This window comes from Streptopelia decaocto (genome assembly GCF_964273445.1).
Source record: "Streptopelia decaocto genome assembly, chromosome: 1".
NCBI lineage: Eukaryota > Metazoa > Chordata > Aves > Columbiformes > Columbidae > Streptopelia > Streptopelia decaocto.
This window is the reverse complement of record NC_138663.1, coordinates 126,443,552-126,470,274: the sequence shown is the minus strand read 5'-3', so window position 1 is coordinate 126,470,274 and position 26,723 is coordinate 126,443,552. Positions and strand designations below refer to the sequence as shown.

Below are 26,723 nucleotides of genomic sequence, written 5' to 3'. Positions count from 1 at the left end.
CAAAATGTTTTCTTTCCTGATTCTTTAACAAGGACACAGGTTCTTCTGAATTTTGAAATGATTATGTCCAATATAATGGAAAACATGCACCAAAGTCATAGATCAAAGAAATAACCATCTAGGCTTAAGGACGATAATCTTAATGAGTAAGAAGTCCATAATTATCTCTTAGGAAAATATAGTTTTTATAAAGGATTTTCAGTACATCAGAAGTGTGTATTTGAAAGTTGAAGCCAAGAGAGTTCAAACCAGAAGCAAAGAAGCCTTTTCCTCTCTCCTTTTATCAGTTAGTCTTTGGAACAATCTACCACACAGTGTGTGGTCCCTGTTTCACTGAGAAATTGAAATAAAGGGGTCTTTCCACTTCCTCTGAGCTCTCTTGAAAGTTTAAATGGAAATTTTTGCAGTAGGTCACATTAGATGACCTCTGTAATCCTTTTATGGCTTTATATCTCCTACGTACATAAAAGCGGGTAAGCCGGAGTAAATGAATGACTATGTGTGACAGAAGGTGTTTGTCTCACCCTTAAAGTTTTGGAAACAAAAATGGAGATTTAGTCCAAGACAGAGCTTCATCTGCTGTTGCAGTGTCAAGCCAAAACTCCCTGCTTGGTGTATGTGCTCTGCCTCTGTGCTTCTAGTCCCTGATTCCCCAGCACTGCAAATCCTTTCACAGATGTGCCAACCTGGCCGTGCCCCTTTTGGCTGTGATTGGAAATGGCATGTTCCTGCAGACCTCTGTGCACCCAGCAGGCCTGGCCCTTCTCCCAGCAAAAAGAGTGGGCAGGAGAAGAGTTGGTTTTTTGTTGGTTTGTTGTTTATTTGGGTTTTTTTTAGAACAGAAGGAAGGCTAGTGATTGGATTTGATTTGCTGTAATCACTTATAAAATGGATTTTGCACATGCATACACGTATCTACAAACACCTCTGAAGAAGAACATACCTTGATTCTCAGATACAAAAATGTCATTGATGTCTGTGCATGCTGTGCATGCTGCGGAAGTGTGAAAGTGTGAGGACAGAGCTTCATGCTTTACTTTTCTAGTATCTAATTCTAGCAGAAATATGAAAGCTGACCAAGGTTGTTTGTAATTATCATTTCAAGCCCTGTTTTGGAATACAAATTACAATAACAGATGGTGCTTGATATGCGATAGTAGCTCCACTGTATGCAGCATGTGTCCAAAGAGACAATCTTTACTGTGAAGAATTTATCATCTAAATATGTAAATGAATGAAAGAAGTCAGTGCAGTTTTGATAACGCCTCACATGTTAACTGGTTACTACTCACTGGTTAACTAAAACAAAAGAAGATCATTTGCAGCCTGGGTGTTGGATTTAAGATATATTAAATGATTCTGTATTTTATATATATTTGATACAGATTCACTAAGTGTCTTTGAAATACCTTACACTAATGTTCTTATAGCCACAAGTAAAGAAAAAAATACCTGATTGTTAACTTTATAATGAAGATTATCTAAGTAGTTTGAGTTCTCCTTCCTTCCATTTGGGTGTCCCCATGAGATTTCCTATGACATTGTTTCTAAATATAGCAGAGCTGAGACCAACAGATACATTATTTTCCAAGTTTTAATTAACTTTATATTGGCATGCAAATCATAACTATTTGGAGTTTTTAGAGTTTAGCATAGCTTTCATGATCAGGCAGTAGACAGAGGTAAAGGATTTGGGGTTTGTTTTGTCTTTTCCTTTGAAAAGTAAACTCTCTTTTTTTCCCCAAGCTAGTTAGCTCCACTTCAGCCATTACAAATGTCAATAAAAGAAATCTGAATTTTTATTTTTTTTTTACTCCCTGTATTATGCTATTGTCACTGAACAAAAAGAAGTGTCAAAGTGTCAGCAAATTGTGTTGCCTTTGTTTTGCAATAGTAATGACAGTTCTGCTACATTCTTGCTCATCAAGGATCAGCTCTTTATTTGAAATGCATCACCTAAAAAGAGAAAACAGAAGTATCTAGGGTATTTTAATTGATGCCAGGAGATTTCTTTCCTTTTCTGAGTCTTTATAAATTAGTCTCAGGAACTTTTCTCCTTTAAATAGTTGGAAAAATGTAAGGAGCAAGCCTTCTTACCTTATTGAAGAAAAGTGTAATGATCTATTTCACCTAAATGTTATCTGAATAGCTTCTCCTTACACTATCATAGAATATTTTTGCCATTGTATTATTAGCACAGACCTGCACAGGCATGCAGACTAGAACAATTTATGTAGCCGGCTGCAATTGCATTTGATAATGCAATTGAGACACTCTGCAAACAAATCAATCAAGCATCTTTTTTTTAAAAAAAAAAAAATTTGGTTTTTAACCCTAAAATGAATCATGGTGGGATTTATATGTTAAGGCTATGAAATAGAAAAGTAAGAACATTGTGACCGGAAGGAGAAGGTAAATAAATGGCCTTCAGAGTGACTAGAAAGCAGGAAGGTGCCCTTAAATGTTAGGTAATTAGTGCTGTTGAGAATATATAGATTTATATTCTGTGACATATGCAAAACATTGAGCACATATGAGCATTGAATAGTATGCTTGCATCAGTCATGTGATCCATAGAAATCTGCATGTGTCTTGGGGTGTGTACATCTTCTCTATGGCATGTTCAGCTACACTAGTATGGAGCTGGGACAAACTCTCTTGTTAACTAGAAGGAGCCAAAAGTAGAGTGTACAGTTGTGGGAGGTGACAGTATTTTGGTAGGAAGATTGATTTTGGGGCTTATCATTTTATGCCGTTAGAAATAAAAAGCAGCTTTCCTGGGTGAGCTGAGGAAGCATTATAGTTGAAAAGCTGCAAGCCAATGTGGATATTTCAAAGTCCTTAAGTAGCCCAATCACTCATCTGAGTTCCATACAGTCCTTTAGGTAACATCTTCAGTGATGTGTAAATGAAGCCAAAACTGAAGCCACAAATTATTTTGAGGTACCATAGCATCTTCCTCAATGTAGGCTTGGTTGGACGTTATATGGACAACTCAATGCTAAATCTCAGCCACATGGGCCAGAGGGCCCTTCAGATTTGTTCCTCTTCTGGGAGAGAATTAAATGCTCTGTTAGCCAGAGGAGACCAAATGGCTTTACATACACACATCCATACTTTATTCCTGTTGTGTGGATGGCTGTATTACTATTACACTGGCTTAGAATTCTGCAAGTTTTTCCTTTCAGCAAAACTTTAAGGTCACTTTCCACTGGGACAGACATAGGTAGAGACAAAGTTGTTGATTCTTTAAAGATGACAAAAAGCCCCCAAGAAAATGTAAAATTTAATACGTTTTCTCTATTAAAAGCTTAAACAACCTGGGGAAAGGATGATATTTATTTAGAAACATCACTAATTTTATCCGTTGTTTAACATGAGACCTAAACTTAAATTAAGTACAAAGTTTTTATCCGTTCTGTAAATGGATAGTCCTGTTTCTACCTAATTTATATTTCAAACTTAAAAATTATCTCCCACTGAATCTACTTGCTAGGTACAAAGTAGGGGGTTTTTTTGTACTTTCTGCAGGTCATGGTGCCACATTTGCTGGCTGAAATAAAACCCTAAAAGTTTGGAAATTGCATTTGTTTTTCCTCCAGTATTAGCATTTTCCATTTAGTCATCAGTGATGATGTTTCTTCTGTTACACTAATGAAGGCTGAAATTACTCGGCAACTTTGTATGGACCAACATTTCCTATGATACCAGTGTTGCTTGGACTTGAATATCCATTCATTATTTCCACTGCAAAAAACATATTTTCATGAGCTTCTGCCTAAGTATCAGTTGTATTATCTGCTAATGGTTTAATAACTTTCAAATAGCTGTTACTTGTCTGGTGAAATAGAGATCCTGCATCTGATGATACATTAAGTGATCCAGCCACACATTATAGACTGGAGTCATTTGGTAGTGTTCACTGATTCTTCAGAGATTTCAGAAATGTTACATTTTCTAGGTACTGTGGAAACTCATAGGAAATGGCACAACTGGCAGTGGAATGCTGGTGAAAAATGGTTTTTATGCTGTTAAAACCTGCCAGTAGTTTTCCTGACCTGAAAGGCAGTTTGAATACCCTTTTAAATTAGTAGAAAATAGGTATTTAGACTTTTGGCAAAACCAGGATGAAAGTAAGTGATAAGTTCTTAGTAACTGATTAATGTCCTTAGTATGTAGTTAAAAACCCCATATTTTTCTATCACATTTTCACTGTACCATCTCCCTGTGTACATCTACCCATACACTATCTTCCTATTAATATAATACCAGTTCTCAGATTTCAAACACAGTCAAGTTATAGCAGTTTAGCATGACAATGCTGATGGACCAGTCTGTGTCCATCATTCATGGTGGTTCAGGACCTGTGCAACTTAACCTAAGGCAAAATGCAGGAATCTTATTGCTTTGCACTAGGCAAAGTCAAGACTGTTTGCACCGTCCCTTACTGACAGCTTCTGAAATTCAGTAGATAATATTTCTTTGGACTGCATAACTGAATGATAGGTTTGAGCTCTGATCCATGGTGAAAATAACACCCATCTATGTATGGACATAAGCTGTGTTATTAAAATTTCTACATGTTGTGATAGCATAAATAATGGTATCAACAGTAAGATTTTTTTTTCCTTCTGTATATTTCTGCTTGTATAAATCAAGTTGTGACATTTATGCCAAAGGCAAATGGATTATTAGCATGTGGTAATCTTTACCTTACTGCAAGCTGATCATCTAAGGTACTCTATTATATCTTATAGGTAGCTGATATGTAGCGTTAAAACCCTCAGGGTTATATTACTTGAAAATAAAAAAAAATTATATTGAATTGACATAGTACTCTATAAAAGTTCCTCTTCTTACAATAGTATCCTTATCACAGATGCAAAATTATTTCAGTAATACCAAAACTGTAGTAATCTCCATTGAGATAAAAGTATCTCTATCTCACACAAAGGCAATACCATAAGGATTTAAATGTAAGACCTCTAAGAACTTTGAGGCTGGTGGATATCCTTTAAGAATTCCTGAACTCCTAATTATGTTTAAAAGTCTTTACAAATTCTGTATGAAAATGCACAGATTTATATAAACAGATTAATACTTTTGTCTATATCACTTTAGTCATTATATTTGTTAGAATGAAATTGTATAGTCATGAAACATTACACATGTATCATTCACCCTGTAGCAAATGCCAAAATACAAAATAACACGGGGTTTTTGCTCATGAGATAACCTCAGCAAATGTATTTTTTGGAAATTCTATTGGTAACTTTGTTTCTTGGATAGGACATTGGGAGCTGTACAAAAGAGAAAGAAAACTCTTACCTCTACCAGCAGCACACCAAGAGAACATTTGATTGCAGTCTCCTCTGCTCCAATGTGGGTCCTTCACGTGGGCTACAGTTCCTCAAGAACTGCTCCAGCATGGCTCTTTTCCACAGGGTGCAGTCCTTCAGCAACAGACTGCTCCGAGTGGGTCCCTCATGGACCACAGTTCCTGTCAGGAGCCTGCTTTGGAGTGGGCTCTTCATGGGTTGCAGCTTCCTTGAGGACATGTCCACCTGCTCCAGTGTGGGGTCCACCATGGAGCAGATGGACCACCTCACCATGGTCTTCTCCATGGCCTGCAGGGGAATCTCTGCTCTTGGGCTTGGAGTACCTTCCCACTCTCCTCCTTCTTCTACCTTGGTGTCTGCAGGGCTGTTTCTCACACATTCTCCTTATTCCTCTTTTTCCTTTCCTTCCTTACCCAGAAACTGATGACTTTCTCCCAGGCCTCCTTCTCCCCTCCAAATTTTCCTGCATACCTAAGAGTCCTGGAGCTGAGACTAATTTTTTAGCTGTGATCAATTTATCCACATGTTCCCTTCAGTTTATGTGTTGTTACAGATCTGTTTCTTCAGAAATGTACTATGCATAACTTCTGATAATTTAATTTAATAATATTTATACTCCTTGAGTTTCCTATTTTGTGCAGCTGAGTAGGAAATGCTCTAAACTGACTGAAAATAAGCTATAGATTGTTTCTAGCGTTTTTATTCCCAGTTATAATTTCCCTGGTAGAATGACATGGGGTTTTGTTCTACCATGTTGTAATCTCTGCTTTCTGACTTCTTTCAAACTCCAGTAGCAGCACATCCTTCTGCAATAGCTTTGACCCAATTTGACTGTCATTCATAATCTTTTATTTATAACCAAACATGTAAAAGAGATAGAAATGTAAATAGGTAAACTCTATTGGATTATATCAATTAAGTAAAATAACTTGAAAACAAATATTTCTGTACCTTTTCAGAGATGTCCAGGTTAGCTCATTTTCTCCATTTTGCATGCTACTTCAATAATTCCCCATTGTTTCTTCAACTGCAAATAGCCCTGCAGAATTATCTGGGTTTGTGAGCAAAGACTTTTTGATCTGTGAGATCTTGATCTGTGTCCTCCTAGAGACAATTCCCCTGGTCCTCATGATTCACTCAAGTTATGCATTTCTGGCTTTCTGTGCCTTTCCTTCCCCTAAGGAAACCTGCAGGACTCCACCTCATCCCCATTTCCAGACAGATGCCCTATCTGCTGTCTAGCTATAGTAATTTTAATAAAATATATATCACCTTTACAGAAAACTGGAAATGATCTCAAGCTACGTGAAACTACTAAACAAACCAGTAAGAGAAACTGAAATTGTGATCCTTTTTTTTTCTTTCTCCCCACCAAAGAAAGTACGTATTGCCCTGCTCTGTATGTGCTGTTCTGTGATATATAACGGCATACCTTCACCACATCAGTTATTCCTGCAACTAAAGCTAAACCTAATTTTATTTTCATTGTTACAGTGACCCTTCTAGTATTTCCCTTAGACCTGAGGTAAAAAAAAGAGGAAAAAAAAAAAAAAGAGAGAGGGAGAAGTGCTGACAATTCATCAGAATCCTAAATTCTTCTCCAGGGGAAAATTCTTCTCCAACTCCAATGCCTTAAAAAGAAACCTAAGCAGAACAATGCTTCTTTCCCTGCCTTGAATCAAATTGAAGTTATTTTTGTCCATTTTGTACTGTAGTCAGCTTACATGTTTTGTCTTCATAGGTTTCCAGCTACAAGTTGTTTTGATTTCTTTTTCTCTTCAGTGCCAGTTAAGACAGAGAATTAGTTAGACCTTTGCCGTATACAGTACCTGGCACAGAGCTAAGGGAAAACAAATTTGGGTAGTTACCTTATGACTAAGGACTTGCAATCGTAAAGCCAACTGAAATTACCTCAGACCAAGGCAGCCTCTGGCAAGTCCCATGACCCTGTGCTGCTGGACCAGGGCAGAGCCTTTACTGCTAACAGGAAAATCATACTTAATAGCTACAATCCCTGTTTGAAGGAAAACTGTGACCTTATTGCTTGATGTTTCCTTGTTCTTTCACAGCTTTGTAACTCACTCTGCATGGGCAGTTTGGTGTAGTACAGTTGGTATAGTTTCACCTATATAGTTGTTTCTACAGCTGAAGTAATATTTACTCCAGATTTTAACTGGCTCAAGCAGAAACAGGACCAGGTCAAAGTTCCTAGCCAGAGCAACCATGCTTGTTCCTACTGATGCTGTATATATTTAATAGTGATTATTCTTCTTCAGATGCACCGAGGTTGAATAATCACTGGAGACTAAATTGTGGCAAAGCACAGTTAGTATTTTACGTCTGAGAAGTCCTAGATCCCAAATTGATACATGTTTGGAACCCTATGCTTATGCTAGATTCTTCCCTTACTCATCCATTGCAGGAAGACCTTGTGACTCCAATTTGCACTGATGTTACAACCATTTTAAAGATTTACAAAGCAGGGGTATAATCACCCATGTCTCTTTCTCATTTATCCAAAGAGTCAAGTTACAATAACATTTAATTGTCTAAAGTAAGATGTAATTGTATAGTAAAATCATTATTTGTAGTGGTCTGTTTTATGTGTGATCTGTACTGAATAAGAACATTGTACTTAGTGGTCTTATTCCTGATAATTTTGCTCTCTGAATCCCTCTGAGTCACCCATGTTAATGGCATAATAGCAGTGTTGGAGTAGGTTTACATCAGTGAAATTCTTAGGAATAAATCTATTAAATACAGTATTTATGAATGAATCATAACTTCTAATTGCAGAGTACGTATGCAGTTATTACAGTTGTAATATTACTGTTACAGACACTTGTTTGTGGTTACTATTGGGGTTTTTTATGGCCAACACTAATGCTCATTTTCTTCTACAAGCTTTTTTCATATGATACTGATATTTTTTTCCATTAATAACCATCAACCTTTTCTTTCAAGTGATTTGCATCTTCAGCAGAAGTAATCTTGAATGGCTGATCATCATATTTTCTTTCTTTATTATTTTACTTTCATACTCTTTTGTGAGTAAAAAAACAATCAAGGAAAGAAGTTCATTTTTCTGTTTCATGTTTTAGTAAGTGGTTTTGGTGTGTTAGATATCCCGTGTCATCTCATTGTGTAACAACTTAAGTTCAAAAGAAATGCCAGCATGAATCAATCAAGTATCAGTTCATAACTTCTAAATATTATATGAAGCCTTCAAGAATACATTTTTCCTGAAACTGTACATGCTGTTCACAACCTGCATAGAACACACTACTATTTCCAATCTGAATTCTTTAAAAGTAACTGCTATGTCTGCAGATGAACAGAAAATCAAAACAACGATATTTTTTTTCTTCAACATTATTTTTTTGTATGTCATCCATGGTGTTACACTATAGACCTACAAACAGTAAGTTCTTCAATAATTTCTTCTTTGTGGAAAAACAAATTCGTAACAAATTCAGGAATTTGCAGCATGCTGACATAAATATTTAATGAGCTGCAGTTCTTAAAAGAATCACAAGTTCTTCTATAAAAATCACTGAAGTCCAAGACACTGCTGTAGCATTATTCTGATTCACTGGACACTAAGGCTTGTGCACGTAGCAATACTCTGGAATTTTCTGCTGTCTCCAACAGGTGCATGGATAGAATACATTTACCTGAAGAGAATGGGAAATATTGTGAATATACCATCCATAATCCAGAAGGGAGCTTCCATCAGCTTCTACACGATGATGGCTGTTGTGACTAACAGCCCTTTCTCATCATCAAAGGTAGATTTTCAGACTAGGAATTGCTGGTCACTTACATTTAATAGACTCCTGGAATTTTATCGTCTTAGTATCAGCATGTCAGGTTGTAAAAGTTCTTGCCTTTCCTGATACTTCAAGAAACAGTTTCATGAGCAAGTATGATCTGCTTAATCTCACATAAAAGAAACGTGAACCCGAAGTATGTGATCTGAAGTTTTCCTCTCATGTGGATATCAAAACAACCCAAAATCAGAAAGATTCCTCAAAAAGTCATTTTTCATGAAATTCCAAAGATGATTCTGTTAATCCATATTTGTTTTTTTCCTTGAAAATTCAGTAATGCATACTCACAATGTGACCAAGACAACATAAAGAGTTGGCAATTTTTGACAATTTGGTCCGAAGACAGACAAGCTAGACATAAAATTAAAACAGCTTCTTTCTTTTTTTTTTTTTTTTCTTTTTTCCTTCTTCTTCTTTTCCTCCTTCACTCCCCACCCACTGTGTGAGGATCTTCTACCATGTACATCTGCAGCAGCTCCTTCGGAGGAACTTGAAAAGGTCCTGCAGTTTTTACTTGTTTTATGTTCTCACAATGACTCTTCCTGGGTCTGTTGCGCTGTTACAAAAGAAAAAACACTCTCAGTTCTAAGCCACTGTTTATTCATCTCTTCTGTTGTTAACACATGCAATGCATGTCCAAAATAGCACTGAAGTTCACAAGGTGATAGAATACATATTTGGTAAATATGTGACAGGAAAAAATGACCTGCAGTGGTGTAACTATGGACAGTAATGGCACTTTGATTACAAATAAGCTCTAAACATTAGAAGAACAACAAATAAAGGTATTTCAACTGTTTAGATTTTAAATGTAAGGATTTTTGCTTGCAGTTTGCACTTGGACTTGAAAGAATTAAGGAGTACTTTGTCAGCCAAATGGTAAACTCTGTAGGAGGGAATATAATCAACACAAAGTCACAGCTTCTCTAACTGTCCAAGTAATATTATCAAAATCCAGCTACAAACAAGTCACCAATTTCTGCATCTGTTCTCACCTTCCTCTTGCTTTCAGCCAACTCAAAATGCATGTTTTGGCAGCCATACAATTTTGTCTCATTTGGTGCCACAGTTCCTCAGTGGGAGCTGGAGAAATGGTTGATAAATCAAACTCAACCACTAATCACACCATCCACGTCTCCCTGAGTACAGCTTTCTACAGTTGAAAAAGAATGACAGTTTCTAAGCATCATGAGCAGTTAATTCTCCCCTTCTGAGAAATTCCACTTTTTGAACTACAATGGCAATGGAATTGTGCAGATTGGACACTCCATGGTACCTGAATATGTTATTCTGTCCGAGAAGCTGTTCTTGGCTCTTTGTGAAGATTGTACTCTCATCACATCTGTAATCTCTCTAGCAATCATACCTTGAAAACTGCATACCTCCTTTGCCTGTGGAACACTTGAAATACACCGTTATCATCATCTGGTACTGCCTTGGGAGCTCTGGAATGTGGTTTTGGAGCTGTACGTCAACCAGTCAGGTCAGCATCAGCTGGTCAGGACTTGGGGAATATCCACATGTGGAACTACAAATCATGTGAGAAGCAAAAGCATGACAGAAAAAGTCAGGTAGTAGAATAGCATAGGTAACATGACAAAAATTTTCTCAAAATAAACCAGATATGTTTACTTCTACAGAATCTGTAGAATCTCTGCTGATGAGATACCTCCCATTTTATGCTTATTGTAGAATTCATTTGTGTTAAGATATATATTCTGAGTAAGAATATTGCAACTGCAGAAAGTTCTCACCCTTTGGTGTTTTGTTTTTGTTTAATTAGTTGGGTTTTTTGAGTGTGTGGTTGTTTGTTTTGGTCTGGTTTTGGTATTTTGTTTGTGTTTTGTTTTGTTTTGTTTTGTTTTGTTTTGTTTTTTTTCAGAAAGCACTTTTTGATACTTCAGAGGTGGCCTTAACTTTACTTGGAGACCTGTATATAACAGTTTTGTTTTCTTTGACAAGGACAGAGAACTATACTACTATCAATATTCAAAAAAAACCCACGTGTTTTTCTATGAAATGTTAAATTTTTTATTTAGAGAATATGCTTTTTATGTCAATAAACTCACAAAGTCAGCTGTATCTGAGCTGTAGCTATGAAAGTCTTTGCTGAAGATTTGTCACTTTTGTTTTATCTTTATTTTATCTTTATGCTGGTGATGAGGTTGTGGGGAGTGGGGAAGCCCACCACCAAACCGCACTTTTATTTATGAATTCTATTAAATTCTCTGATTAATATTAATGATTAAAAATATTTTGATTTCTTAAGATTTCATTATGATTTCCAAAATACTGTTAAAGTGTAACTTCTGAAGACCTCGTCTGTCTTTACCATTTTCAGGACACACAATGATCTGTTTATTTAAATTGGTCTTCCCATGTCTTAGAGTGTAACCACCTGATAACATACTTACTTATTGATCTTTCTAAAGCAATATATATATCTGTATGGAACTGTGTTGGCCAAGTATGTTTTCAGACCTCACTGATTAGTTATGGTCCACAGTGATATGGAGCAATTCAGTGAAAGAGCAGAAATCATGAGTATTGAACCACAGAGACCATTCTAGTTGTCTAGGTTTTTCTTTTGCCTATTTTTTATGCTCTTTATTAATGCTAAGACATTAAAGCATGGCCATGTATTCAATCTAGCAGAAAACACCATGGTACATATCTTACATTTTTCCCACTACAGCATTTGAAAGGAGAAAAAAAAATAGTGTTTAGTAGGTGTCCATTATTATTACAGGCAGGCTTGAGAATTACAGACATCATTAATTTATAGAGATTATATCTTTATTTCAATTTGTAATCAGTGGTGGCTCTAATGCTTTTTTCCTGATAGGTTATTTCTACTGAGGACTACTTGGCAGGTGCTTCATGCTCCTATGTGTGCTGCCTCTTCCTGCCTTGGTTGCAGTGACCATGAGAGGGTGGAGCTCAGGATCTCATGTGGCAGGAACAGAATACCAAGCAGAATCATAACCCTGGACTTCAGTAGGGCAGACTTCGGCCTTTTCAAACAATTGCTAGGGGAAATCCCATGGGAAAGGGTACTTGAAGATAAAGGGGCCCAAGACATTCAGGGACTGCTTCTACCAAGCTCAAGATCAGAGCATCCCAACACATAGGAAGTCAAGGAAGGGAGCCAGGAGACCTGCGTGGTTAAACAGGGAACTGCTGGGCAAGCTCAAGTGGACGAGGAGAGTTTACAGATCATGGATGGAGGGGCTGGCCACTTAGGAAGAATATAAGGCTGTTGTCAGAGGGTGTAGGGAGGCAACTAGGAAAGCTAAGGCCTCGTTAGAATTAAACCTGGTGAGAAGGGTCAAGGACAACAGAAAGAGCTTCTTCAAATACATGGCAGATAAAACTAATACCAGAGGCAATGCAGGCCCACTGATGAACAAGGTGGGTGCCCTGATGACAGAAGGTACAGAGAAGGCAGAGTTACTGAATGCCTTCTTTGTCTCTGTCTGTACTGCCATAGGCTGTCCTGAGGAGCCCCATACCCCTGAGGCCCCAGAGGAAGTCAGGACAATGGAGGAGTTTACCTTGGTTGATGAGGACTGGGTTAGGGAGCAGTTAAGCAATATGGACATCCATAAATCCATGGGTCCAGATGGGATGCACCTGCGGGTGCTGAGAGAGCTGGCTGAAGTCATTGCTAGGCCGCTCTCCATCATCTTTGTTAAGTCGTGGGAAACGGGAGAGATGCCTGAGGACTGGAGGAAAGCAAATGTTATTCCAGCCTTCAAAAAGGGCAAGAAGGAGGACCCAGGTAACTATAGACTGGTCAGCCTCACCTCCATCCCTGGAAAGGTAGTGGAACAACTTACCCTTGGTGCCATCTCAAGGCATATCAAGGATAAGAGGTTCAACAGGGGCAGTCAACATGGCTTCACCACGTGCTTAACCAACCTCATAGCCTTTTATGGGGACATAAGCAGGTGAATAGATGATGGCAAAGCAGTGGATGTGGTCTACCTTGATTTTAGTAAAGCATTTGACACAGTCTCCCACAGCATCCTTGCTGTTAAACTGATGAAGTGTGGTCTGGACGATCGGGTAGTGAGGTAGATGGGGACCTGGCTGAAAGAAAGAAGCCAGAGAATTGTGGTCAATGGGGCAGAATCTAGTTGGAGGTCTGTATCTAGTGAAGTACCTCAAGGGTCAGTACTGGGACCAGTACTATTCAATATATTCATCAACGACTTGGATGAGGGAAGAGAGTGCACTGTCAACAAGTTTGCTGATGACACTAAGCTGGGAGGAGTGGCTGACACGCCAGAAGGCTGTGCTGCCATCCAGCGAGACCTGGACAGGCTGGAGAGTTGGGCAGGGAAAAATTTAATGAAATAGAACAAGGGCCAGTGTAGAGTATTGCATCTGGGCAGGAACAATCCCAGGTTCCAGTATAAGTTGAGGGATAACGTGTTAGAAAGCAGCATAGGTGAAAGGGACCTGGGGGTCCTGGTGGGCAGCAGGATGACCATAAGCCAGCACTGTGCCCTTGTGGCCAAGAAGGCCAATGGCATCCTGAGGTGTATCAGAAGGGGTGTGGTTACTAGGTCGAAGGAGGTTCTCCTTCCCCTCTACTCTGCCCCAGTGAAACCGCATCTGGAATGTTGTGTCCAGTTCTTGGCCCCTCAGTTCAAGAACGTCAGGGAGCTACTTCAGAGAGTCCAGTGCAGAGCAACAAAGATGATTAAGGGAGTGGAGCATCTCCCTTATGAGGAAAGGCTGAGGGAGCTGGGTCTCTTTAGCTTGGAGGAGACTGAGCAGTGACCTCATTAATGTTTATAAATATATAAAGGGTGAGTGTCACGAGGATGGAGCCAGGCTCTTCTTGGTGACAACCACTGATAGGACAAGGGGCAGTGGATACAAAGTCGAACACAAGAGGTTCCACTTATATATGAGAAGAAACGACTTCACGGTGAGGGTGGCAGAGCACTGGACCAGGCTGCCCAGGGGTGTTGTGGAGTCTCCTACTCTGGAGATGTTCAAAACCCGCCTGGACACATTCCAGTGTAACCTCATCTAGGTGTTCCTGCTCTGGCAGGGGATTGGACTAGATGGTCTTTCAAGGTCCTTTCTGTGATTCTGTGATTCTGTTTTGGTGTGTTATGGTGCCAGACATGGTGCTAATGTGCAGTCTCCATGCTTAGTGCAGGAATGAAATAAGCTTTAGAAAGATTTTACCAGGGTTACAAAGTTCTGGTGGTTGTAGACCCCAAGGTTAAGGCTGCCCCTGCTTGATATTGTGTGTTGGCTGTTCAAAGTTAAATAAGAAGGCTGACGTTATGGTTCAGTATGAATACAGACATCTGCTTTGTCAGTGTGTTCTAATCCTGATAAGGTTCTTTACAAGAATGGAAAAATACAACCAGCATGTTATCAATTTTTGCTTCAGGCTAACATTGCATACAAAATTTTCATTACAGCTTCTTTGTTGGTGTTTGCCATAGTCAACTTTTGTGTTTCTGCTGTTTCTAATGTTCTTTCCTAACTGTGCTTCAGCATGACTGCACTGTGTCCCGTCCCAACAAATGGGATGAGGGATGAGTTAACTCTAGATGTGACACATGCCCTGACTTAAAAGATGTGACCAGGTGTGAGTTAACTCTGGGTTAATTCTCCACTGTTATGTGAAGTGAATGACAGACAATCACCCCAGGGGTCCAATTCAATTGTGAGTTTTACTAAGAGTGTGTGTTGGAATATTGTTTACAGCAAATGGTGACTTGGCAAAAGTATAACAGAACTTATCAACACATTAACAGTGAAAATCCTACTACAAGCGATGTATTGGCAACCATTAGTAGTTATAATATGAAATTTAACCAGAATCCAACAGCAGAGCTTAAAGGTGGTGTTATCCTTATATGTTCAAAAGGGAAAGAGAGAAAGAGAGTGGTAGAGAGGGAAGGAAAACTAAGGTATAAGGGAGAGAGAAAGAGAGTAATATATATACGGAAGGAGAGACAAAGAAATGGGGGTATAGAAAAAAGGAGAGAAGGAAAGAGCAGAGAGAAAGGAAGAAAGAAAAGAGTGAGGGACCCAGTCTCTTACACCCCCACAGTATGGATGACAGGACTTGTACGATGATGTGTGGCCTCAGTGTTCCACGGCGAGGATGCCGGGTTTTGCGGTTCAGGAGCACAGCATCCTCCAGTGTCTGGTTCAGAGTCCTGAGGGTGGATTCCCTTTGGTAAGGCCAGTAGGCTGAGGGTCCTCAGGGTGCTGGATTCCCTTGGTGAGGCCGAGCTGGTATTCCCTACCTGTGCTGGTTTTGGTGAGCTTTTTTATAGCTCTCAGAGTAGAGGAAAGTCTGGGCAGGGAAAGTGGTGATTGCAAAAGATGGACAAGTCTGGACAAGTCCTGAGCCACGTTGAAGGGTCTCAGCTTTTCCTCTTTATTTCCCGAGATGAGCATATTAGAAGACGGGGCTATGTGGCCTTCAGCACATCCTTCACCTCCCATATCAGTCAACTGTCCTGATCTGTGGCTCGTTAGCTCATCGTTGGTATGTAGATCGCAGTTTCCCCTGCAACGAATGTGTCATCTCTTGGCTGAACTAATTTTGCCACAATGCTTTCAGCCATGATCCTTATCAATAGACAACACACTGTTATAGTATTGGTTTGTGTCATAATATGTCCTTGACTTATTTACTCAGATCTCTATTAACTGATTTATACCATATTATTTACATCATATACAATATGATACAGCTGCACTGGTATTATTGAAGTATTATTGAAGATCTTCCTTCCTTCCTGCCTTCCTGCCTGCCTTCCTCTCTCTTTCTCTCTCTTTTTGGAGTTTTTCTTGGTCTGTATTTGCAAACTGCCTTTCTTTCACATATTTGTGTGTTCTGAAGTGTCAGCCAAACAGTACGTTTTCAATCGGTTGTTGCACCATGTTTGAAATTATAAATTAATCCATCTGAAGAATAGGACAAGGGAACAGGACTTCTTAAAGTATTCATGAAAAAGCCACAGAAAAAAAAAAGCATTCTGAGCGATGTAGCAGAAAAGATCTCATTATATATTTTACATTACATTTTAAGCAATTTCAAAGAGACTATTGTAACCATATTCAGACAATTATGAAAATGTAGAAATTAACTTTAGTAAGTACATATTTTTATGATCTTTTGAGCCAAATTTTCTTCCCCACAATTGTTATGTATTTTATTTGGTTTTGTGGAATTTGCATAACCTAGTAGATTCCTCTGAAAGTGGACGATGAGAACAGATGACGTGGTCATGCAAAAACTTCTTGTCACTGAGAGTATTTATTAGGTGGGGTTTTTTGCCCTACTTATAAACATAAGATATGTACCGTAATCCATATTTATCTCATGCATGACAACATAGGAAAATTATTTTGAATACAGACCAAATGCGTACATATCACAGTAATTTTTTCCAGCAGTATTAGAAAATAATTGGATAAAATAAAAACAAATTTTATACTTCTGCAAAAATACTTCTAGTTTAGTTAGTGAGGGTTATAAATAATTTAACTATTTTTACAGGAATTCTATTGACTATACTGCTCAGAAGGTACAACTAGTACATACTTTTAAGAGAGTGAAGAGTTACTGTTTGGATTGATTATTTTTTTTTTCTCTCTTTTTCATATATGCTTCTAATAACCTATTACTGGGAACAGAAAATTGAGATAGCTGAATAATCTCTGTAGCGATTCAGAAAATCATGGTGAAATGACTTCAGTGAATTTGTCATTACAGCTATACATTGATATAATTTCACAGAAAGATACTTTCCATTGTGCAAGGAGAAGGTACTAAGAAAAAAATTGTCTCCTCATTGTATTTTTGCAATAGGCAATAAGGAAGGGCAAAGAGAATATTTTTCTCAAAATACCTCTTCTCTACTAGTACTCTCTACTATATACAGCTACTGTACTGCTTTAGCAGGGCAGCTCTTATTGAATCACTAATACGGTATTTAGTATTGTACCTGTGATTCATAGTCACAGGTTGTTTTGGCATATGTCTTCTCACAGTTTCAAATGTGACTTCTTAGGGAAGTATTTGTAATCAAGGTGAAATCAGAAAAAAAAATTGCTGAATTGTATGTATATTTTAGGTAGGATTAATGTAGGTTTTCCATTGTATTACATATTTGATGTTTCAAAAAAAGAAGTGAATAATCCATAGGTAAATATTACTGTTACTATATCATACAAAGTATTTATGTATATACATATATATATCAGAAAGTAGAAAACTACCTAATATATTGTTTTTAAAAAGTTAAATTTTAATTATCCCAAGAAATCCCTCCAAAAAATGACATTCAGTACTGTTTACTAGTAAGTTCATAACTTTTCTCTTGCCTGTTTTTTTAAAGGTATAATTAAAATAGAATTTTCAGCATTAGAAATGTTATAAGAGATAACTAAGTGGTCTTAGCTACCAATTTTTACCAACCCAGGGGTTTTAGGTTTGCTCTTTCATTAGAATTCCATAGCTTTAATTTATGTACCTGTGCTGTGAGGTTATCACAGGAAACAAGATTCAGTGTTCTTGGATTCTGATGTGGGATCAGAATACTTTTCTTTCCATAGTAATTATGATATACAGAATGCTTTATATGACTGCTTTATGTCAAGTATTTTAAGATCTAAAATGTGTGCATTTTTCCTGTATTCTGTGAAGAAACTATTGTACAGAGTTAAAAGCTCAGTCACTTACGTATCAACTGCCACTTGGTGAGTATTTAGTGTAAAAAGCAGTAAACTTGAAAATATGTATTTATAGGACTGGACATTAAAGTATGTTTCAAGTTTAAATGTGATGCAGTGAAATAATTACTGGTTTTCCCTCCATTTTCCAACTTCCTTGACCATGAAGGTAGGTAAATATCAGTATTTTTTACCACCTGTATTTTTCCTCAAACAAAAAAAAAAGTAAAACAATGAGTTAAAGCAAATTTCCCAAAGCTACAAAACAAGTAGAGTGGACCAGATTAAAAATTACTTATTTTTCCTCAGGTATGCTACTCCATGAAGGTTCAAGTGTCAACCAGTTAATTTTTTTAAATCGTTTTATTTAGTTTTTCCTAATATTTTATACTCTTGAAATTCGAGAGTTTTTGGGGGCAGGTGGGGAGGTGTTATGGATGAGGATTTTTATTAAGTTGCTCAATGTAAAATTTGTGTTCTAGAAAATCAGATGCCAGCATTCAGTTTTCTCACTTGCCTTTTTCCATGCAATGACATGGAAATGAAACCCAGAAATTCCAGTTGAACTTATGGATCATGCTTTTTAAACAAATGTGAGCTTCTGACAAGAAAATGTGAATAATGGAAATAAATCTTTGACTGGTTTTGTGTTTTGATCATTTTTTGGGGGCAGTATTTCTATTCAGTTTCACAGCTACAGTTTTAAAGACAAAAGAGATAATGCTAACTGTAATCTAAGATACTATGATTTTTCATGCATGTGTTTTCATTAATTGCAGCATCATAACAATGTGTGAGGTCATAAACAGGTTTTGAGTATGCAATTCACTATTCCAGTTCTAAGTGGATATATTTTGTGGTTTACCTTGACAATGTTCCTTTAAGCATGTACTTATTCCCTTGATTATAGTGCCTAGAAACAGAGCATCTTATTCTATATATATATATTTTTTTTATTTCAGTTACTTAATTGTCAGTAATAACTTCACCATAGGTGAAGAGATGCTTTCAGTCATACTTATCAATGGTGTTTAATATATAAAACATATATAAACATACATATATATATATATATAAAACCTTTCTTTTTCCTGAATCAATGTAAACAGAGCCCAGATGGCCGTATAGAAGTCAAAGGGCAGCATGGAAAATCGTCACTGCATATTAAAGATGTGAAGTTGTCAGATTCAGGGAGATATGACTGTGAAGCTGCAAGTAGAATTGGTGGGCACCAAAAGAGCATGTACCTTGATATTCAATGTAAGTTCTAATATTTTGTTTTCTCTTTTAAATTTGTTTTAAAAGAAAAAAAAAAAAAGTACATTCTTAATGGAAGGTCAGTTTTTCCTGGTAATTCATGTTTAAACTTGCATAATTTGAGAACACATGTCCTTCTGTCATTAGTGGTACTGAATTCTGTGGAGGAATCCTGTCTTTTCTGAAGTTGACAAGATGCTTGTCAGTGATTTAAGCAGGACAGGATTTAGTCTGAGATCATACTCCAGTTGTACTACCCACTTACTTAAGGCTAAGCTTAAGAACTTCCAATTTCAGGCTAGTGGAGACTGTTGTGGGTAAAGAGTTATTCAATGGGATAGGGTAAGGACTGATTTGAGTAACAGCTCAGCCTTGAGCTTAACTTTCCAAGATTCAATCAAGTCTTCTGTCTTTTCCCCAGTTCTGGTTTACTAATTCTAAACAAGTCTCTAGCCCTACTTATAACCCCCTCCTGGAGTTCACAAGTTTGTCACAATCTCTTTTAGACAGGGTGCTTTATGGACAGGCTGCTTATTCAAAGCTCTTGAATTTTATCCAAGAGAAAAGTAAATTATTTTTTCCTAGAGAAGAATCTCATGCCATAGAAACCAGTCAGAAGATATGAATTCGAAACATACAAAAATTCATTGGAAAATTGTCTCTTCAAACTGTTCTTCAAATTAATGAAGCAAAGGTCTTCAAAAAAATCAAACCAAACAAAAAAAAGCCTTCTATAGTTCATCACTGTTCTATTTTGCTAGAGATTTTCTAGGCATGTGTTCCACATTTGGAGTATAGCTTGAGTGAGCCTGTTTGAGATCTGGATTTAAATTAATACATTATTATAGTCTGAAACAAATTTCAGGGTGAACATATGTTAAGAATTTAGAAGTAACATTTTCTAATTATGATATGGCAGAGTTAATTTTGAATATGTCTGGGAACAAACAAATACAATGTGTGAGAAAATGGAATAGCATAATAAGTCTGAATTTATGCCTTGATAGACACTACAAATGTGTTCTTTTATGAAGCAGGTGTCATAGTTATCCTTCATTCCAGTTATTTTGCTTTGTAAGTTGCAGGCTAGAGACATTCAGGAAAAGGTACAGGTTCAAAAACTAAACAGCTAATTTATATTCTCATAGCAAAATGGGAGAACGTGGGAATTGTTATGAGATTCTCTGAATTCAGTATTGAATAAATTATTTGACTCTCCTTGTATTATTTTCCAAGTGCTAGTTTTTAGCATGTGAATTGTACATTACAAACATTGTGATTGGGTTTTTTACTTTTTTTTTCCCCCAAAAATATTCATATACCACATTGCATAAAATTCTTCAAAATATTTTAATTTTCACTTCAGCTGTTTTAGTTTTGTACTCTTCAAAACCAATTTTGAGATTATTTATTTTCAGGTATGACTGGTTCTTTGCATAATCACTAGTGAGCCATTTTAGTAGAATTGTAATTCATTTTAGTAGTATTCTAGTAGAAAACACAGTAACTATTTTAGCATTAAAATGTAAATTAATAAGCAAGACGTAATTGTTTATATTGTTCCATAGTTCCTAGATAGGACTAATCAATGCACCTATGCCATTCTGTAAGTTAATAAAAAAGCTACAAATATTTTCTTTATATGAGGGAACTGGGGCTGTTTAGCCTGGAGAAAAGGAGGCTGAGGGGAGACCTCTCACTCTCTACAACTACCTGAAAGGAGGTTGTAGCGTGGAGGGTGTTGGTCTCTTCTCCCAAGCAGCAAGTGACAGGGCAAGAGGAAATGGCCTCAAATTGCATCGGGGAAGGTTCAGATTGGATATTAGGAAAAATTCTTCCCTGAAAGGGTTGTCAGTCATTGGAATAGGCTGCCCAGGGAGGTGGTGGAGTCACCATCCCTGGAGGTGTTTAAAAGGCATTTAGATTATATTCTTAGGGACATGGTTTAGTGCCAGAGTTAGATCCTGAGTATCTCTTCCAACTGAAACGATTCTATGATTCTATGTTTTAGTACATTTGTCAGATTGTGTAGTCAGGAGTCCTGTCACATCAGTTCAACAGGCTTAATGGAGCCACAGAGCACTCTGGTGTCTCTGTCTCTTCCTTTTACTTCTTGAACCCTATTGGAGACTTAAACTGACAGTAGGATTCCACAGTGTTTATGTGCTTTATCCTTGTTCTCTATTGGGGTTTCTCTTGATGATAAGAGTGGTTCTTCAGGACAGGAAGAGATTATCAGGTTTGATATCGATTCGGCACAGTTAACCCTGCCTTTTATCTGCAGGAAATGCTAGATGGTCATGAACTGTAGGGAACCCAGAGCTATTTATAAGGATTTCTTCCTATAAAGTCATCTTTGCATTTCATTATGCTTAGTTTTCCTTATAGTAAGTATGCAAAATAAATCAAAATGACAGGAAAAATAAAGATACCGTAGTAAATATTATTTACTAATGAATTTCATCAATTGCTTGTGGAAGTTAAATGTAGAAATGTATGAATCCCAGTGAATTACAACTTGATTTGTACATACAATAACATTGAGCGCCTTTCAAAGTTACAGTTTTCCTACGCAAATGTTTACATTTCTGTATAGTATTTTTTGTCTTTTTAGCTGAGACATAATTATTGTGAAAAATTTATGCTAGGGATATAAAGGAATCTTAACAAGCATAATACAGGTCTGACTAAAAGAAGAAAAATCCTAATGAGAGACCACATTATGTCTTGGATTCTGCAAATTATTCACTGTAATGATTAGCATTAGAGAAAGAAAAAACATTATTTTGACATGCTCAATATGCTGGATCAACTTTCTTCATAGTATTACTCTTGGTTAGAATGCACTGATGGCATTACTAAGTTGGAAAGGATTTAAACAAGCCAGTAATGATCATCAGTGATTGTGGCTGTGATCAAGTGGCTCTCAAGTTGCCCTTCAAGTTTTCCTTTCATTGTGTTGAAACTGTCATTAACACTGTCAGAAGTATTCACAGCACTTAATTGTGTACTCCTAGGTGTACACATTGTGTAAGATGCTGATTTCTCTGATTGCTGTGCATCACTAAGTGCAAATTCTTTTGTAGAATACTTATTTTACTGAGGAAAATTTATTAAGCCATGTTCTATGGAAAAGTTTCTGGTTTTCCATATAGTACCTGGGAAGCATGCTAACTTACGGTCTTTTGTAGCTGCAATTACCAGTTTTCACTTCACTTTCACTTTCTATTAAAACTCCCAAGTTTCAATATTGATGCTGAAGTTATTAGATATGATGGATGGTCCAAAAATACCTGCTTCCTCAATGTACACAAAGACTAGTGTTTGAGGATATAATGAACTATCACAAATATAGAATCACAGGATCATTTTGGTTGGAAGAAGCCCTCAGGATCATTAAGTCCAACCATTAACCTAACTCTGGCACTAAACCATATCCCTAAAAACATATTGCATTCAGTAATTGCATTCATTTTTGCATGAGGTCAGCCATATGAGTGGCTGACAAATATGATTTCTTAGAAAATAATTTCTAAACAAACCCATTTAAATAATTAAAGTGTCTTCCAAAAATGAGAAGTTTTGCTTCCTCCTGGTTTTTACCCAAACCTGAATTTTATCGTTATATTCCTTATTAGTAAAGTGCCAACATTCAGTGGTACCAAAAAAAATTGTGTAGCATGTGCAATATAGTCTTTACCTATAAAGAAACCTGTGCAGTATTTATTATACTACTGTATTGCTTATCAGAAACACTTTTTTCTTTTTTTTTTTTTTCTTCCCCCATCACAATGTGAAATCAACCTCATTTCTATTACAGTATTGAACTTTGTTTCCTGAATCAATTAGTCTTTTAGGCGCTCCACTTTGTTTTATGTTAGCTGTATTGCACTACGGTTAACGAAGATGCTTTGGATTAATGATATTTCTTTTTATATCTTTGCAAAAATATACAGTATTTCTTAAAAGGTTGAACAAGCTACAAATTCTATTTACCTTCAAGGAAGCAAGGCTATAAGTCCATGTAAATAATACTACTGTGTGCAAGATGTCAAAAATACGATGAAAAATGTCACAAATATTTCAGCTACCACTGCTATCATAAATTATAATAAATGCAGACAGTTCATACCTTGTATTCTGTCTCTGTTGAAAGAAATAACTGTATTAACATCATGTCTCTACTCAGAGAATCGTAGAATGGTTGAGGTTGGAAGAGATTGCCTCTTGTTCTGTCCCTGGACATCGCTGAAAAGAGTCTGGCTTTGTCTTCTTTACACCCTCCCTTCAGCTATTATTCATGGGGGCCCAGCCCTATCTTGTTGTCACAGCCAGAAAAAAAAAATAGATAAACACAATCATAAGACCTAAGAAAGAGACAAATGATAGGAAAAACAATCAAGAGAAATGAAATGTTGAAATATTATGGAAAATTTTGCATCTCTTCTATTAAAATGCTGTTGGCCTCTAGTTACATTTCTTCTTGTCAAATTTATAGCTTAAAATGAAAAAGCAAACATGGAAAAGTCAATCTTTAGCATCATGAAAAAGATGTCATAATTTTGACCTGACTTTGGAGCTAATGAATGCCACTTGTAAGATCTAAAAATTTTTTTGACCGCCTAGTAGACTTTGCATACCGCAAATTTGGTATGCCACTACAGTGATTTAAAGGGGATAAGAATGTTCTGAGTAAAAGATGAGGTTTGTCACATAGAGTCATTTTGCAAAAAACATTTCACCAAAACTCCCTGGACTGAGCAGAGATGAATGCATCATTGTTGACTTATTCTGATGTTGCAATTAATGTGTCAAAATGGGTAAAATTATACTTTATTCACCTGTATAGTAAGTCCATCTATTCTTTAGCCCGTAAGGGTGTAATCATACTTTAGAACAGAAACTTCCGCTTTAAAACTTTTGGCCTATATATGTTAATGTCTTGTTAAAATGTGATATTCATGTTAGGAATTTCTCTAAGTTTTTGGGTAGGTAGATTTTTAATAACATATTGGCTGTTTGAAGAGAAAAAATAAAATTTTGAATGAATATATTAATAAAATGTTTTAGGTTTTATTCCTCTTCTAATAATTTACTCATTTTAATAATATTTTCTTACTGATCTAATTTTTCACATGTACAATTGGGAAAGTTAAAGGTTAAAAAAAAAACCAAAAAACAAACAAACAAACAAGAAAGAGTTTTCTGATGTGTCCTTGAAGATGTTTGTATGTCATGAGGTAGTCTGACAGACTAAAAATATAAAATGTTTACATTGCTAATTAATGTGTAAATTTCAAACTGGCTTTCATAGTTACAAAATTCAACGGAGTTTTGCAACTTATTATCTATTATGTTAAGTGTAATTTATATTATACAATGATGACCTGTAAATGAAAAAAAGGCAACATGGCCTTTGTCCTTTGTACCTCCAAGATAGGTTCAGCAGAGCAGAATCAACACATCTGAGAATTATGAGGAAAATAATCAGGTAGTATGCTAAGTATGATGTGATGTTGAAACTTTGAAACTTGAACAAAACAAAATATCTTAAAATGAGATTTGTAACCTCAATATTTTTTTTCTCCATTAACTTCCCTTAACTGCAGAATACTTGGCATTACTTGAAATTGGTATCTCTAAAGAGTCTTCAGTTGTGTCAAAACATCCTGAAGTCACTAGGTTAGCTCGTGCTTGAAGGAGGGACCTCCAGTATTGTTTACTGTAAGCATGAGGCATGTAGCTTTGGTTGCAATATCTGAGGCCAGGCCCCTCTGCACCACTGAGCCCACCCCTCAGCTGCTGTTGCCACATGCACTGGGAGCAGCATAGGGCTAAAGTGAAGAGGGAAATACTGGTTGAATTTGAGTACATTGTACTGGAGATCTGAGAGATGTAGGGTATGGGTTTGGGGTGCCAGATGTTGGAAATGGAGTTGAATACACAGGGTAATTGTAGCAATGCTGTTTGGATTTTTGGTATGTTCCTTAAAATTTCTTAGAGATTTTGTTGTTGTTTTTATGAACAGTACTGTGTGCAAAAACTTAAGAGATAATGAGGCTGATAATTCACTGCTCTATAAAGGAACAACAATTATGATTCAGGAATACAGGAGAGGGAGAGATTGAGATTAGGGAATGGAGGGAAGATGTTAATAGGAGGCACATTGTGGAGATCAAGATGACAGATAGGAAAATATGGAAGGTAAAGACATGAAGCAGGATTTTGTTCTGAAAATGTGACAAGTAGTATAGGAAGAGAGATGGAGGTTAGGATCCTGGTTTGAAAAAGGCATTGCAGTTTTTCACTTTTGGCTATAAGAGAATTATGTGATCTGATATATGATGTTAGAAGTCTGGCCATCCTAAATTATTCCAGTAATTCTGTCCAGGAATGTTGACTTTTTGATACAGACTGGTGCCATACGAAAATAATGTATCAGTAATTGGCATAATCTGATATTGTTATTACTAAAATCAAAATTACTGGTAGTGTGAGAGAACCATAGGGGGAGTCTTCCTGTTCTAGTTCTGATGGTCAGTGTTCTTAGTGATTTACTGACATAAAAAATGACAGATGTATGCGGAGAGTTTCTTTTGAACATCACTGTTGACATACTTAACTTATTTTACCTACCTATGATTTCTTTATAATTTCTTCTCATATTTTACACGGGTTTCAATAATTTTAGACATGTTTGTCCATTCAAAACAGATATTTTTATGAAACCAAAATTCCTTGGGTTTTTTGTTTGTTTGGTGGCGTTTGTGTTTGTTTTTGTTGTTGTTTTCTTTTTTTTTTTTTCATTTTGTTTTGGGGTGGGTTTTTTTTGTATTTTTAATACAATTCCTTAATGTCAAGTAGAATTCAAAAGTAAATATATAAAATGAATTTCTGTGACTCTGGCAGCAGCAAGCACCCAAACTATGCATGTGTTTGTTGCCCACCATTTGTTAAGGTTGAAGGTGCCATTATCAACTACATACTTGGCATCTAACAGAAAGATACCTTATCTTCATGATAACTATTTTTTTGTCTATGTTTATGGAAATGTGGAAAATAGTGTGGTGTTTGCATGTTAGAAATAATGTAATAGTCAAGGTTATCAGGGACTAGCAGTGCTTGCCGGTAAGAGAGGACTCTTACGCTTGCATAGACTGTATAATTAGTAGCTAGTTTGTTATACTATTGAATATCAATGTTTTAATGTAGTGCATTTTGAGAGGAACCAAGAGAATGGGACAGTGGAAAGGAAATATTACTGAGACTGGTGTTTCCTGACACTTGCTGTGAAAGAAACACATACCTCTGCAAAATTGCTGATGTCAAACTTTCAAAATTATAAGTTACATTCTGAAAATGAATTCTGCTTTTAGCTAATAATAATGGCAATTTAAAAGCTAGTGTATACGTTTTGTTTGCTTTTCTATCTGGAAACGTCACATGCAGATGTTGCGTGTTTTTCCTTGAAGCTGCATGATCATGATAGTAGCAATGAAGTTAAAGTTAGTAACCCTGAGGCTCTGGAGTTCCTATCTTCCTTTTAAGGATGATTATATATTAAAATCTAATCACC

At 36.6% G+C, this 26,723-nt stretch overlaps 1 protein-coding gene across 2 annotated transcripts in view; it reads left to right on the top strand.

The window, feature by feature from the left end:
- Positions 1–26,723, top strand: part of NCAM2 (neural cell adhesion molecule 2) — a 294,710-nt gene that overhangs the window by 185,065 nt on the left and 82,922 nt on the right. For both annotated transcript variants that reach the window (XM_082045723.1, XM_082045724.1), the window contains exon 9: positions 19,000–19,150. In XM_082045723.1, the coding sequence (XP_081901849.1) occupies positions 19,000–19,150 (151 nt within the window). The remainder of the gene's footprint in view (positions 1–18,999; positions 19,151–26,723) is intronic.